The 16,382-nt window shown below is 34.1% G+C and overlaps 1 protein-coding gene across 5 annotated transcripts; it reads left to right on the plus strand.

Moving 5' to 3' along the window:
* Positions 1-209: 209 nt before the first annotated feature.
* Nudt12 (nudix hydrolase 12) lies at positions 210-14,534 on the plus strand. 5 transcript variants are annotated; one of them, XM_027927988.2, is made up of 8 exons: positions 224-329; positions 875-968; positions 2,911-3,122; positions 3,771-4,360; positions 7,123-7,290; positions 8,889-9,002; positions 11,101-11,300; positions 12,487-14,534. In XM_027927988.2, exons 2-8 carry the CDS (start codon positions 897-899, stop codon positions 12,595-12,597), a joined length of 1,467 nt encoding a protein of 488 aa, XP_027783789.1. In that variant the 5' UTR covers positions 224-329; positions 875-896; the 3' UTR covers positions 12,598-14,534. The 5 variants fall into 5 exon arrangements, with proteins under 5 accessions (XP_071468456.1, XP_027783789.1, XP_027783790.1 ...); XM_071612355.1 differs by lacking the exon at positions 875-968 and having other exon boundaries at positions 210-264; XM_027927989.2 differs by lacking the exon at positions 875-968.
* The last annotated feature ends 1,848 nt before the right edge of the window (positions 14,535-16,382 follow it).

Genomic DNA, 16,382 nt, shown 5'->3' on the forward strand with positions numbered 1-16,382 from the left:
GCTGGCTGGGAAATACTGGAAAATAAAACCGTTTCTACAGACCTACAGTCCTCAGGTAGCCCGTTCTGGGCGCTCCACACCTCAGTAAGAGAGGACCGACAACCTGGGGAGTCTTCAGCCCGGTTCGCTCACGCCTCCAATCCCGAGCCCCGCCCCCATGCTGAGCTCACGGCAGTGACCTTTAAACTACAACTCCCGCCAAGCCGCGCGAGCACACCGGACCTCCGCCGGAAGTCGGGAAGGTTGCCTCCGGCGCTGGGGAAAGTGAGAGCTGGATTTTCCTTGTCCTTCTACTGTATCCTGATTGCCACTACTCAGGTCACCCGTGGGTTAGTAGCAGCAGCGGCGAGTTAGTCGACCCCAGGATCCCCTCTGGAGGCGGTGACCAGTTCCCCGGGTCCCCAGCTCGGTCGTGTGGCGCACCTTGCGCTGGGTTGGCGGGCGCCTGCGCGAGAGCCCCGGCCCGGGCTGCTGCGGGGCCCGGAACCAGGCGGGGGGTGCAGACGGCCCAGTGGCTGATGGAGCTTCCAGCCCAAGTTTTGAGATGGGGTAAAAGTAACGCTACTTTGGATGTGATTTCACATTTAAGACGGAATCTCACAGTAGTGGCAAGAAAATAAACCATCTCCGTTTGGAGAGGCCGTGCTGGGGTTTTGCCTAATTGGTTAATTGACTGTCTTTTGAGTGCCCAGGGAATGGAATTCGTTAAATAATGGTTGGGGACTTCAGTAATAGAGCCATCTATGAGGTCTTGCTCTGTCCCACTGGAGCCATATGACCTTGGGACCCGGGTTACACATTAGTAAACGTGGATGTTTGTTTCATTAAAATGTAAGTCCATTTAAATCTAAGATTCTTTTAAATGACCTCCCAGAATAGTTCATGCTCTTCTTGGAATGCAAGGGCAGCACTTTATCCTGCCTTTAAATCCTTACCTTCTACAGGACGTGTCAATAAGAAATGAAAAGGTAAATCAAGCAGTAGAGCTGGATGTCAGATTTTCTGTGCTTCTCCGGAATGAGAAATGGTACTATTTCGAGATGACTTTTCTGTTGAGAAAGTTAAGGGGAGCAGGGTATATTTTTTTCACTTTCTCTTTCCAGCGAATACTGTATGCATAAGCATTGCATTAGAGATAGTGAATGACACTATATTTTTGGAGGTCAATTTTGCAATCCCTTGGTGGCCTGTGAGGAGGATGAGGGAGTGACCATGACCTTAGAACCAGGAGACAGTGAAATAAAACCAATCGTCACTGAAGAAACTGAAAAAAAAAAAAAATATATATGGAAAATAAATTTAAGGCAATTTGGAATAGAGACCACACAGGAGTCTGTTCAGCAGTGCTCAAAAATAAAATGTTGAAAAGTTATACCTTTTGTTATTCATAATACTTTTAAACACATTTGGAAACTTCAATTGAAAGTATTGGAGGGTAAAACAAAAGAAATTAAAAACTTGCTTTCTGATATCATTAATTTGTAAATAGACTTTAAATAATTAGTTTGTTTCCATTCCTGTGAGCAGTTTTAACTGATTTATACAGTTACAAAATAAGAAAGTTCACCTTTAGCTCATTTTTTCCTAAACTTTTTCATACTGCACTACAGAATTGATCAGCTAGACTGATGTCTGAGAATCTAAGAGACAACAGCTTTCAAAAGTTATGTGTTATATATAACCTTTTATTCTTTTTTTCCTAAGTGCCTGATTGCTTCATATAGTTCCAAATCTTTTAATAGCATTTCATAGAAAAAATATGTCTTAAAAAATGCTTTGAGAATTTGATAGACAATTGAAACATGAACCATTTTACACACAAAATATCTTGGTATGTGTCCCACCACATGTAATTCATGATTAGATAGCATTTATTAAGAAGTATGGGGCAAATCCTCTTTTTTTTGCCCTCCTTTGAAACATCAGAAAGAAAAAGCAAAGTTGATGATTTGAAAAGATTCAGGGATTCAAGAATACCAGAGTGACTAACAGAACTTGTGTCCAATAATAGATTCAAAAATTTGTGGTCATCTAATTTGTGACAAAGATAATACTGCAGTGCAATTAGACATAGATGGTAATTTCAAGAATAGTTATCAGATGCTAAGCACATTGGTGCACTCCTGTAGTCCTAGCTACTTGGGAGGCTGAGACAAGGTGATCAGAAGTTCAAGGCCAGCCTCAGCAACTTAGACCCTATCTCAAAAAATAAAAAAGGCAGCAGATGTAACCTAGTGGTAAAGTGCCCCTGGGTTAAGCCCTTAATACTGGGAAAAATTAACAACAAAATAATAGTAATGATTTATATAAATTATCTATTCAAATACAAAATACCTTAATCTAGCCTATGTCATAGCATGAACAAAGTCATTATCAAATGGATTGCAAAATTAATCATGTAAGGTAAAGCAGTAAATTGCTTATATGTGAAATGTAGAAAGCTTTTGAACAATTATAGGATCATAATTTCTTTGAGGGCAAAGACTTATATCTGATACCATAGAATCAGACACTACTATTTGTCATCTGCTAAAAACCTCTTTTTATTTTTGTCTGCTTTTATTCTGTCTTTCTTGTCCCCTCACTGTAATGAAATCTCTGATCTGCCTCAGATACCTTCTCTTGTTTGTGAGGTTACTGGCCCCCTCTCCCAAGTCTCTTGTATTACTAAAACTCTTCATACATTATTTTATATACCTTCCTGTGGACATATGGATTGAATTACAGTTCTCACTGACAACAGTTTTGAATTGTGTACTGTAAGGACAGTTGACTACTGATTACCTTTTGAAGAATATATTGCTTTGAAAACTATTACATTATTCTAACATTAGCACTCAGATAATGTTCCTACATCACTACAAAAACCAATTGCAAATGATATTTTCCCCTATTTTCCTTATTTTTAAGGAAGAAATGTCTTCTATAAAAAGAAGTCCAAAACAGGAAATAATTTCCGAATTTCTCAGTTCAGCTGCTGAAGGAGATATTGCCAAGTTAACAGGAATACTCAGTCATTCTCCATCTCTACTCAATGAAACTTCTGAAAATGGCTGGACTGCTTTAATGTATGCTGCAAGGAATGGTCACCCAGATGTTGTTCAATTTCTGCTTGAGAAAGGGTAAACATTTTTAGGTTCTACCCCCTGAAAGGACTTGTGATTTAATTTCTATGTTACGTATTTCCTTTTCTTGTAGCTGAACTTATGTTACTAGGCTAGTAAATAATGCATTGACCAGTTTGTTATTCAAGAATAGAGCATAATTTCTAACTAAAAACTGTTAACCTCTTTTTTTTCCTGGTTCTGGGAATTAAACCACACTTCTTATGTGCCAAGCAAGCCTTCGTCCTCTGAGAAAACATCCCCAGCTGTAACTTTTACTATTGAAATAAATTCCTTCCTTCTTAATAGTAAAGCAAGTTTATGCATAATCTTTTTTTCACAAATAAAAATGCAAATCTCATTATGACTACCAATGACTTTAGAATATTGGTATCCTTATTGAACATAAAACTAATGCTTTTTTATAAGTAATTATCCAGAAATTGTAAATGTCCACTATCTTCACTATTTCATTACTTATAATTATTAAGTGATTCTTTGAACATTACTAATAAAAAACTGCATACCAAAAGAAAGAAATAATCTATAAAATCCTTAAAGATAGGCTATAATGTGTATTTGGAAATATTTTATTGAAATAATTACAAGAAAAATGTTTACTTTCTATTTTATTTTTCCTCTCCAATTTTTTTTTTTCATTTGTAGGTGTGACAGATCAACTGTCAATAAATCAAGACAAACTGCACTAGATATTGCTATATTTTGGGGTTATAAACATATAGCCAACTTATTAGCTAATGCTAAAGGTGGGAAAAAGCCTTGGTTTCTAACCAATGAAGCAGAAGAATGTGAAAATTATTTTAGCAGAACACTACTGGACCGGAAAAGTGAAAAAAGAAATAATTCTGACTGGCTGCTAGCTAAAGAAAGCCATCCTGCCACAGTTTATATCCTTTTCTCAGATTTAAGTCCCTTGGTTACTCTAGGTGGCAATAAAGAAAGTTTTCAACAGCCAGAAGTAAGACTTTGTCAGCTGAACCATACAGATATAAAGGATTACTTGACTCAGCCTGAGAAGATCACCTTGATTTTCCTTGGAGTAGAACTTGAAATGAAAAAAAAGCTACGAAATTATGATGGAGAAGTCCCAAAAGAAGAGGAAGATGGATTGATTGCCTGGTTTGCTCTAGGTATAGACCCTATTGCTGCTGAAGAGTTTAAGCAAAGACATGAAAATTGTTATTTTCTTCATCCTCCAATGCCAGCTCTCCTACAATTGAAAGAAAAAGAAGCTGGTAAGAAATGAATACTGCTTGCTTGCATTGGTAATAATCTGTTTTTTAGAAAAACCAGGTTATTACCAGATGGAGTTAAATTGTATCTGCAATTTCCAGGAGGCACATTTTTTCTAGTAAGCGTGAAACTAAGCTATCTTCATTAGAAACTTCCAAAGTTTTCCCTCTAGACCACTTGGTTATATTTCCTCCGAATTAACCTTAATGCCTGATGGTTGCTTCTCATTCTTCAGTGTTTAATTCTTCAGCCCCTTCTATACACTGAACATGATGGCAGAGTTCTCAACTGTTTTTCTTTTGTATTATTTTCTGTCGCTGGGGATTTTTTATGACATGATAAGAAGTAGTATTTTATTCTAATTGCCATTTAAATGTTGTAACCTGACGTTTTATGTGTTTTATTTTTTTTTAAAAGAAAAACCTCATACTAGTTTGTTTGTAGAGCATGAATTGTAGATACATAGCTAAACTGTGGAAGTTAGGAGTCCTGTTTTAAGTATTGCCCAGATAACAGATTGCTTGCAATATAACAAACACATCTGACCAATGGCTTAGATTAGATGGTGGCAGTAGAGATGGAGAGAAAGGGAGTGTTTGAGATATTCTGAAGGTAGGACTGATAGCTTTATCTGTAGATTGAGACTATTATAAGTGCCCTTGACTCGGGCACAGATTAAAGTGCTAATAGTAGCAGCTTGGGAGGCTGAGACCGGAAGATCACAGTTTGAAGACAATTCTGCACAACTCAAAATAGACCCTGTCTCAAAAAAATTAAAAGGATTGGGGATAAATAGTTCAGTGATACAGTACCCCTGGGTTCAGTCCTCAGTACTGAAAAAGAAAGGAAGAGCAAGGAACCAAGGAAGGAAGAGCTAACAGTAGAGGTGTAGAAAAGAAGCTACATTTAAGATACGTATTTTGGAAATAAGATCAGTACTACTTGCTGATGGATTGAGTATGGAGTATATAATAAGAAAAAGAACATGAATGACTACTAGGAAACTGGAGTAATTTGATATATAGTAATGCCACTGCTTTTTTTTTCCTTTTTTTTAATTCTAATTAGTTATACACGACAGCAAAATGGATTAATAATAATGGGTGATAGGTAGAGCAAGGAAGGTAGGACAGACTTGGAGGAAATAAATCAAGAGTTTACTTTTATGTATGTTAAATTTTAGAGAAGGATATTGGAATCTGAAACTCAGAAGAGAGGGCTGTACTGGAGAGGCGTATTTGATAGTTGTCAACACAGAGATGATATTTAAGTCCAAAGAAATTACTGAGATTACTGATTGAGATCAAGGAAGAAAAAAAGCTTCAGAATTATACCTAAATCCCCCTAAATTTAGAGGTCAGGTTTAAGCAGAAGAGTCATCAAAGGAGATAGAGCCAGTGTGGCTATAAGGTAGGAAGAAACCAAAAGAATATGCTCCTAGAAACCAAGAAAGAATATTTCAAGAAGGGTAAGCTCAAATATGTTGAATCCTGATGAGAATTTGAGTAAAATGAAGACAATTTGTTTTAAAATGTCTTTGATTTTGATATTATGAAGCTATTGTTGAATTTGACCAGAGGAATATCAGTTGGGTGGAAGGAACAGAAATCAAATTATGATATACTAAAGATTTAATAAAAGGTTAGAAAGGGATCAATTATTAATATTCACCTTCCCTTACATGATATGGTAGACCTTCTAGAGACTGCTTGGATACTTCCTTAAAGGCTAGTGTGGTATGTTTTATTCTCTATCTAAAACTGAAAAGGTTGACTTTAAAAAAGAGAAAGGGGAAAAAAACTCTTATTTGAAGCTATATGTATAATTTTTTTCTATGTGTATAATTTTAAGTTCAAAATTATAAATGACCTAATTGCTTTTTTTTTTATTATTTTACAAGTAAGGAATCTCAGGACCTTACTAACTTGCTGTATAACACAGTTACTTCTTTGTGTTCCCTTTTCCAAAAACTAAGGGTATTTTAAAAAGGAAATTCATCAATTATTTGAAATGTAGTTTCTAGTTTTATTGCCTCGATTGTAATAGTTTGAGTCAGGCCATGTTAATTCTTTTTGATGTGCCCAGTGTAAAGGTTATAGCCAAAGTGTACATACTTTAAACAACATTAACCACAGATGTTGTGAATATAATGTGTTTTATACTATAAGGAGTCTCCAGTTGAAAATAGGATGTGTTCCACCATGTCATGGACCAGCATTAACTTAGTCACCAAGAAGGAGAGTAGAGATAGGTTTCTACTAATATCTCCTTTATAATTCAAGCTGACATTAGGAACTTTCTTTGTAGTTTTGTTGCTGTTGTTGAAAGTTAAATGCAATTTTCTTTTGTTATCTGGAAAGTTAAATCTTTTACTTCAAAAGAAAATATACATCATAGAAACAAAAACTATTAACAAAAAACATACTAACATAACATAAAAACAAATACCAAACAACTATTAACAGAAAAAATACTAACATAATAAAAAATACTAAAACTGTTTCTGAATATCCCATGGATATTCAGAAAATTATGCTTATTATAGCTTAAAACATTATACCTAGAATAATATTGGCCAAATAAATATATTGTTATATTGTGTGCATATACAGATATGTAACAACAAATCCCACCATCATGTTCAACTATAATACATATAAAATAATGTGGAAAAACAAACTGTACCTATATATTAATGTGTGTGTGTGTGTGTGTGTTTACAATTTTTTATTGATTACATTTTTTTGGTGCTTCTTTTTGAAAGGGGTTGTAGCTCAAGCAAGGTCTGTCCTTGCCTGGCACAGTCGATACAAGTTCTGCCCAACTTGTGGAAGTGCAACTAAAATTGAAGAAGGTGGCTACAAGAGAGTATGTTTAAAAGAAGACTGTCCTAGTCTTCAAGGCGTTCATAATACATCATATCCAAGAGTTGGTAAGCCTTTTGTTTTATAGTGAAATTTCAACCACCTGGAGTCATGGAGAATTAGGCATTCTGGAAAAACAAGTTCTTTGAGGTGCTAAAAGATTTACCTGTTTATTAAAATATGCTCGATTTAACCATTAAGGATATAAATATTAGCCAGGCGCTTCAGCACGCACTTGTAGTCCCAGTGGCTCAGGAGGCTGAGACAGGAGGATTGCAAATTCAGAGCCAGCCTCAGCAATTTAATGAGGCCCTGAGCAACAAGACCCTGTCCCTATATAAAAATATAAAAAGGGCCAGGGATGTGGCTCAATGGTTAAGCACTTTCATAATTTTCAGTATTAAGACATGATACATAATTAATCATTTAATTTTGTTAATCATTTTGAATTTGATGTGAAATTCATGATTTCAAAAGTCAGCCAGTCTGACTCCTTTATGGAGAGAGGAAAAAAAAAAAAAAATTCAGTGCCTGTTTGAGGCCTTACCAAAGCAGTATAGCCAGGAGTTAGCATCTCATTCTAGTGTCCATTGTACCTTCTTTCCTTCTAATTACTATTTTGTATCTGTAGGTTTGGAAATCTGATAACCTAGTCCTTTAAAACCATGAGAACCGAGTAGATAGTGCCAGGCACAGTGGTGTATGCCTGTAATCCCAGCAGCTAAAGAGGCTGAGATAGGAGGATTGCCAGTTCAAAGCCATCCTTAGCAACCTCAGGCACTAAGCAATTGACTGAGACCCTGTCTCTAAATAAAGTACAAAATAAGGCTGAAGATGTGGCTCAGTGGCCAAGTACCCCCGAATTTAATCTCTGGTCAGCCCCCCAAAAAAGAAAACCTAGAAAAATAGACAGATTCAGCAACACTTGAGGAAGTCTCCAGGGAGTAAAACACATGGCTTAGTGACATCTGTTTTTGTTGCTCAAGAGCCTTTTAAATTTAATTCCTTGTTCTCAATCATCATCTAGTAAAGATCAATGACTTCTAGAGAGAGGAATTATTATTTACTTTTTTAAAAAATAATTTAAACCTAATTATACAGCCACATTAGCTTTCAAAAACATTTGTAAAGGATTAGGATACAAAGTAGAGGGAAATTTACTGTATTAATTTGTAAGATTTGAATTTTTCCCCATGCCCATCTATGTATTACCTACTCTTTCTCATTAAAAAATAATATTCCTGGGGCTGGGGTTGTGGCTCAGCAGTAGAGTGCTTGTCTAGCATGTGCAAGGCACTGGGTTCCTAAGCACCGCATAAAAATAAGTAAATAAATGTCCAACTACAACTACAAAATATATAGTAATAATAATAATAATAATAATAATATCCCTAGACTACCCTAAGTACAAAATAAATGTTACTAAGATTGGGGGAAGGAGGACAAAAATGATCTTCCTTTAGCATACTGACAGTATTCTATAAAATTTCTCTAAGAAACTCTGATCAGCCACGTCAAAGCAGAAAAAAACAGTCTTATAATTATGATGAGTCTTGTTTCTGTAAGATATATGTTATCCTGCCAAATAGTAACTTTACACAATGAATCTAAATTATTTTTTCCTGTCCTTCATGTATCTGATATATTTTTATTTTTTTTTTAACAGATCCAGTAGTAATCATGCAAGTTATTCATCCAGATGGGACCAAATGTCTTTTAGGCAGGCAGAAAAGATTTCCCCCAGGCATGTTTACTTGTCTTGCTGGATTTATTGAACCTGGTAAGCCTCTTCTGAATAATTTTTATAATTTCATTTAATTTTTAATTTCCAAATAAATTTTAGATGGCATTTAAGATATAATCTCTAACAAATTATCATGTTATAAAACTGGTATATTTTTTAATATTTTAATCATTTTAATGATATAATTTAAATGAAATAAATTTCATATTTTTGCTAATATTATAATTTTGTTTATTAAAAACACAGATTTTCTATTTTATATAGATCTTGGCCAAGTTATCTAGATGGTTTACACCTCCCTTCAGTACTATACTTAACTGTCACCTTTGCAGAGAAGCTCTACGTGATTGCCCCTAATGTATTAGTGTGGCCCCATACCCTACATTCATAATCCCATAACATCCTGCTTGATTTTTCCCTACAGCACTTTACATTACCTAATATATGTGTATATTTACTTGTTTATTTTCTGCTCTTACTAGAATGTCAATTCCATAAGAATAGGAACTTTATTTTATTCTTTTCTATATCTCAGACCATTAAGGCAGATGCTTCACATATCCTAGGAGCTCAGTAAGGATTTTTGGAATTAAGTTAATAAATTAATTAATCAATGTCTATTCACAACTTTTGATATTAATCTACACTGCTAAAGAATAATGGTAAATCAAACTATAATAGTATGTAATACCAGACTCTGTTCTGGAGGCTTTATGTTTATTAAATCATATGATCTTTATAAAGTAGGTACTAATCTAGCAATTTTACAGATGAGAGCAATAAGGCAGATCACTAGTAAGTGATAGGAAAAGTATTCAAACCAAAGCAGTTTGACTTCTGAGTCTTTGCTCCTAATCACTATGCTTCCACTAGTATTAGGTCAATTTTTAACTGCTGGGTAGCATTCTATATATATATTTATATGAATATGCCACCATTTACTCATCCTTTCTGCTGTGAATTTCAAGGTTCTTACTATTATGAACAAGACTGCAATGAATTTTTTTATACTTCTAATGCATACTTGTAAGAGTTACATAGAATATATACATGGAGCAGAATTGCTAGCTATACATGGCATCTTAACCTTTTCTAGACTTTGTCAAGTTACTCTCCAAGGATTGCTGCCAATTTATACTCCCACCATTAGCAGATGAAATGTTCCATTATTCCACATCTTCACCAAGTTAGGATTTTCATTTTCAAGGGTATGAAATAGTATGCCATTGTTTGCATTTCTGTTTCTCTGCTAATGCAGCATTTTTTTTCAAATGTGCATATACATCCATTTTTTTCATTTTAGATTTTTATAGCCTATTTTTTTGGTTGCTTATCCTTTTTCCTTATTGATTTTAGTAGTCTTTAAATATGTACTATGTGTTAAATTCTGATGGTTATGATATTACAGATATCTTGTATTACTCCAAAACTGTATTTTCTTTTGATAAATGTTTGTAAATTTTGTGTAGATTTATTAATGTATTGAAATAGAAAGCTAAATACTACTATATGTAACAAAAAACTTCTAAACTTACAGATAAATTTTAAATAAATTAATAAAAGCTTTTTTTCCTGTTATACTTCTCAATTTCAATAAATTCCAGAAATATAAAGGACATTTATAGGCATCATTTTATTTTATGATAGTCAAGTCAACAAAATATTGAATTTTATCTTTTGTATAATGAGATGAAAAAAGTTCTCTGCAGTAATTGTTTGACAACTTTTTTTTAAAGTTTTAAGATTTTAATAAAGAAAGAACTATTTGTAAAAGTCATAAAAGATAATTTGGAACTATTTGGTGATAATCTATAAATGAGATAATATGTTTGCATAATGCTTAGCTAACAGTAGGTGATGTATAGGTTTAGACTTTATAATTATTATTTGTAAAATGTAACTGACAACAAATGTAAAGTTTTTATTGACAGTTTGATAGTCTATACGTGGGCATATACTTTTAAAAATAAAGGAGTTGTTTTGTTTTTTTTTAATTTTGCACTTCCAGTCTAATATTAGCAATCTTTCAATTGGGTTTTTCCTCAAAGTGCATTTCAAATGTTTGCACCATTTGGAGCACAAAATGTCCAGAGCATGTTCATCAGCAACTTGTTCTTTTGCTCCATTTGATTAGGGGAAACAATAGAAGATGCTGTTCGGAGAGAAGTAGAAGAGGAAAGTGGAGTCAAAGTTGGCCATGTTCAGTATGTCTCTTGTCAACCATGGCCAATGCCGTCTTCCTTAATGATTGGTTGTTTAGCTGTGGCAGTGTCTACAGAAATTAAAGTTGACAAGAATGAAATAGAGGATGCCCGCTGGTTCACTAGAGAACAGGTAAAGTTCAATTTAATTTCCTCCTCCTATTGATTGTTCCCTGACAGTATTGGTTGGGCATGCAGCAAAGAAGCATATTTTCAACAAGCTAAATGGATCTATACTTTCTTGTTATGCATGGATTACAATCTAATTGATAATTGCATATAGGATACATTTCACTAATGTATCCTATTTTAACTTACTCTGTGTGATTTTTCTAGTAATGATGATTCCATGTCATTTCAAATTTCAGATATGATTCCTTCTAATTAATGATAACACCTTTCACTGGACTTAATGTACATAAACATTAGCTCAGAGATAAGAAACAAGAATATATTCTCAGATATTTTAATTTTAGTTCATAGCATAAAATAAGTAGGCCTCAAAAAATATCAGTAAAAATGCTTAAAGCTTTTGAAAACTATTTTGAAATATACTGAAGGACAAAAAGGATATAACTGTATATAACAAATATACACTTCCAAAATCTTTTTAAAGCATCTCTAATACTATAATGAAAGATGTTACTTTTCTGTGTTTTGCATATAACAAAGCATTTGTTTAAGAAACAAATGGAGGACTGGGTTGTGGCTCAGCAGTAGTGCACTTGCTTGGCATGTGTGAGGCAATTGGGTTCGATTCTCAACACCACATATAAATAAATAAATAAAATAAAGGTCTATCAACAACTAAAAAAATATTAAAAAAGAAAAGAAACAAATAAGCAAATGAGCATTCTGCAATAGTAGACCTGAAATGCTTTCTAATTTTGTCCACATAAAATTAATTTTATTTTATACTTAACCCCAAAAGGTAGAGAATGGCTTATTGTTTTGAAACTTTAGAAAAGGGAAGGGAAACAGTCCCAAAGGTTGACTTCATTTTGAAATTAAGTATGAAGCACAAGTTGTTTTTTCATAACTTCATTTTCATAAGGAACTGTGCCTTTCTGGAACATTATAAATTGAAAAACTATTCAGTGAAGCAATTAAAAATGCTATACTAAATTTTAATATAGTAGAATGTGACATCTATTCTCAACACGCATACTAAATTGTGCATGTTGAGAATAGGTGTCACATTCTACTATTTTTGTCACTACAAAACTCATCACATTTTGGTTGCATTATATAAACATGGAAATAGTATTTAACTGCTACAGTGTTAAAATCCTAATGCATTTTATTGTGCTTTATTTTAGGTTGTGGATGTTCTGACCAAAGGGAAGCAACAGGCATTCTTTGTGCCACCAAGCCGAGCTATTGCACATCAACTAATCAAACACTGGATTGGAATGAATCCCAATCTCTAAATCAAAGAAATATTCTTTGTTTGAGTGTTATTTAATTTCTAATGCCACTTACTCCTTATGTGAGATTAGAAATACTCAATGCTTTTTGGAATGTAATAACATGAAATGCCATATTGGGCTTTCAAAATATTTCAAAGTGTTCTTTCCATAGTTAACCACAGAAATCATATTTTTATAAATTACAACATTGCCTCAGGATTGTGTTACATTTGGGTCAACCTTTGAATTTTTGGGTAGTTTGCTTCACAATTTTTTTCTCACAAAACCGTATTTCTAATAAGAAAAATTATGTTATATAGAAATGTGAGTAAGCCTGAATTATAGTGCCTCTTATAAGCATTAGATTGCTCATTAAAATTCCTTATTTGAAAACTGAAACAAAATAATCTTAGTGAATTTTGAGCCTGAATTGATTTTTCAGTCTTTTCATTATTGTAAAGGTCCTTTAAGTTACCAGTATCTGATTTTCCCTCATTTTCTCATTGCAGTTCCACTTATTCTTTCCTTCTGGTTCTCTTGTTCTAGCAGTGGTGCTATTATAGTGTTGCTCCTAGTCTAATTTGACCAGTGTTAAGAATTTTTTGATAAATAACTCTACAGGTGATCTTAGGATACCATACTTAATGGAAGGAGAGCTAACAAGAGAACATACCATTGTCTAGGACCCTTCCTTAAACCTAAAGTTAAAATACACCTGTTTATATATTATTTATACCCAAAGTTGTTCTTAATCAAAATCCTTTGCTTTTTCACTGAAATTAAACATATTTAAAAAGAATTGTCCTCAAAGGTAAGATATTTAATAAATTCCAGGTATAGTTACATATTCAGTTAAAAACACTGACTTTATTTCATTTCATAATGAGGGCTGTATCTGTGTTAACCAAAAAATTATATAATCATTACCAACAATGTTTATAATGCTCAAATACAACTTCTTGGTTTTGACATTATTTCAACATATTCTAAGGAGACTTGATAAAGTAAGTATATTTTAGAACTGAGTAAGAAAGTAAATTGTGGTTGACAGTTTTGCAAAATAGAAATTCATATTTTACAAGGCTATTTTGAAATCATTTTAAGAGGTACATTTTTATAAATGTACAAATTTATATAATTTGGCTCTTTACTATTGTATTTTAGAATTGGAAGAGATCTTAGAGGTAATATATGTATTTCATTGCCCTTATTTTATAGATAAATAAAAGGATATCATGAAAGTTAAGTTTAATTAATTGATAAAAGTTACATAAATAATTATAACCCACTGTACTGTATAACCCAGGGCAAGATTCTCCCTGTAATAGGAAATAGAAGCTATTACCAAAAATGTATGTAGAATAAATTAAAAGAAGGGATGATAAGAATAAATTTTCCTTACCAAATATTAAAACTTTACATACAGTACTAAAATGTATTTAACTTAAATAAGATAACTTTCTCAAAGCTTTATTTTGCTAATGAATAATTTTTTAGCTAATTGATATCATAAGCCAAATTAAGACTTACATAGGACATTTATGTATATAATAATGTTGCAGTTACAAAACTATGTAAAATGATGTGCCTTGGTTATTATGACATAATGACTTGAGGTTCAGTTTTACTCTAATGAACTTTTAATACTTGCACATTCTAACATTACATTGTAAAACCAAGGATTTCCTCCTAATGTTAGTATAAGAAGGTAAAATATAAAGTGTTGACAAATGTGGTTATAAATTTAGTATCTGATATTTAATCCTGCACTTGGAGAAAACCAATATGTAAGTAAATTATTATTTTAATAATTATTCCTAAATTGCTAACCTCTGAGAGGTAAAAAACTACATGTAAATAGAAAGAATAGCCAATTAAAAATGGTATGGTGTAAGTTCCATAAATATATTCTAATGGAAATGAATGTAACAGTACATTAAAATATTTATTTTCTGTTTTGAGTGATGTATAATTTTAATATGTTTTGCCACATGGAAAAAAATCCAAATTTAAGATTTTATCCCATTTAGAATTGATGTGTTGACAAGCAAAGGTACAAAATTCTTATTAAAACTTTTTCATATTTGGAAGATGTAAAATTTTGATATGAAGGCCAGGGATATAGCACTATGGTAAAGCATTTGCCTAGCATGTGTGAGGTCCTGGGTTTTATCCCAAGCTCCCCAGCACTGAAAAGGAAAAAAAAAGAGTAGGGCAGGGGAGAAAAAAAGAACATAGGGGAATAAAAATTCCCTTTGTGTGACTCTGAGGGATAAGAACCAAGGAGAGAAATGGAGGGAAAAGTCTAAGGACCAATAGAGGAGTGATGGGAAATCTAAACAGTGTGAAGAATTAGAAAGGAAACAGAATAGTACAGTGCAAGTCGGCATCACAAGCATAGGTTAGGTGGAAGTGCATTTAGACCCAGTATTAGCTACAGCCTTCTTAATTGCAGGCGAAATCCATGGTTTCTGCAAGCTTTAAATTTGGGGATTTGCTAGCTCGCTCGGGAGGAGAAAGTTAATACATAGCAAATTCTCATTGCTATAACCAGAAGTCACCTTGAGAGGGTTCCTATTGTTAGGAACCAGGCTGTTCTGGGAAGCAGAAAACTTGGAAACATTACAATTTGGAGTTTTTGTGTATACTCACCACTGGAGCAAGACCAGTCTCAGGTGGTGTGGCAAGGACCTAAGTTAGAGCATTAGGATGAGGGTAGCAAAATGTTCTGGCTTGTGTGCCTCCCTGCTTGGGCAGAACCCAGTTTTTGACTGTCCCACCACACATGCACTGAGGCATCATGAATGTATAATATGGCTTGGATATTTGCCATGCCTCCCTTGCACATGCTGAAGTCTGTGAGGCTGAATATATGCCTGTCCTATTGATAATATGGGTTACCAGTGACGAATTCTGCTTCCTCTCATATTGAAGTATAATATTAGAAAAGCTCGCCAAGGCACACATATAAAGCAGGGTTTATTTGAAAAGGGGTAACATAGACTTCTCCCAGGAAGGAGAAGGGGGTCATAGTATCCCAATAAGCGATGGTGTTTTGCCTTTTTATATGTCCTATCCTTTCTTTGTTTTCCTGTCTCTTCCTCTTATCTCTCTCCTTCCTGAGTAGATGACTAGGCCCAGGAGATGCTCTGTGGGATGGACAAAAGGTGAGAAGCATATGGACAGGGAAAGGGCTGGTTGGAGCAGCCCAGGACACATTAATTAACAACTTACAATTCCCTATAGGGAGGGGCAATTCCTGGGACTGGTTACCTTAGCAACAGGTTGGACCGGGGGCAGGTTCTTGATAAGGGTGGAGGAAGGGCTCAGAAGGAATTAACATTTCAATCCTTCCATTCTCTGGATCTGACCCTTGCCTATCTGCCTAATTCTGGCTTCACTATGCCACACTTATAATGCCAAAAATTAGAAAGGCTTTCTTCTGCTTGGATGTTGACCATGCTCCCAAGTGCATAGACTCAAGTCCACAGAGTTGAAAATAGGCCTGCCCAGCACAGCTAACATACCTAACAAGGTCTTGATGTAGATCAGATATTGTGTTCCAGTGTCCAGACTAAAATCTGTTATCCTTAATATTGATCTGTCTAGCATGAGCCTGGCATGACCACATAATGCCAAAGCTAGGCCAGAGAGAAAGGCTTGCTGTGGCTAGAGATTAACCCACCCTTGAGCATGCAGACCAAAGGGCTTCTGGAACTAGTGTATGCGTGCTTGGAAAGAAGTGTCTCCAAACTGAACATCTCAGGAGAAATTTTCGACACTTCTTTTACCTTTCATTCTTTTTC

The sequence above is a fragment of the Marmota flaviventris genome, chromosome 5 (assembly GCF_047511675.1).
Source record: "Marmota flaviventris isolate mMarFla1 chromosome 5, mMarFla1.hap1, whole genome shotgun sequence".
NCBI lineage: Eukaryota > Metazoa > Chordata > Mammalia > Rodentia > Sciuridae > Marmota > Marmota flaviventris.

Bases quoted from the DNA above. Each gene is read 5' to 3' on its own strand.
- Nudt12 (XM_027927988.2), top strand. From the start codon at position 897: ATGCAAGGGCAGCACTTTATCCTGCCTTTAAATCCTTACCTTCTACAG. The intron at 3,123-3,770 runs GTAAACATTTTT...TTTCATTTGTAG, and splicing joins CAATTTCTGCTTGAGAAAGG to GTGTGACAGATCAACTGTCA. The intron at 4,361-7,122 runs GTAAGAAATGAA...TCTTTTTGAAAG, and splicing joins ATTGAAAGAAAAAGAAGCTG to GGGTTGTAGCTCAAGCAAGG.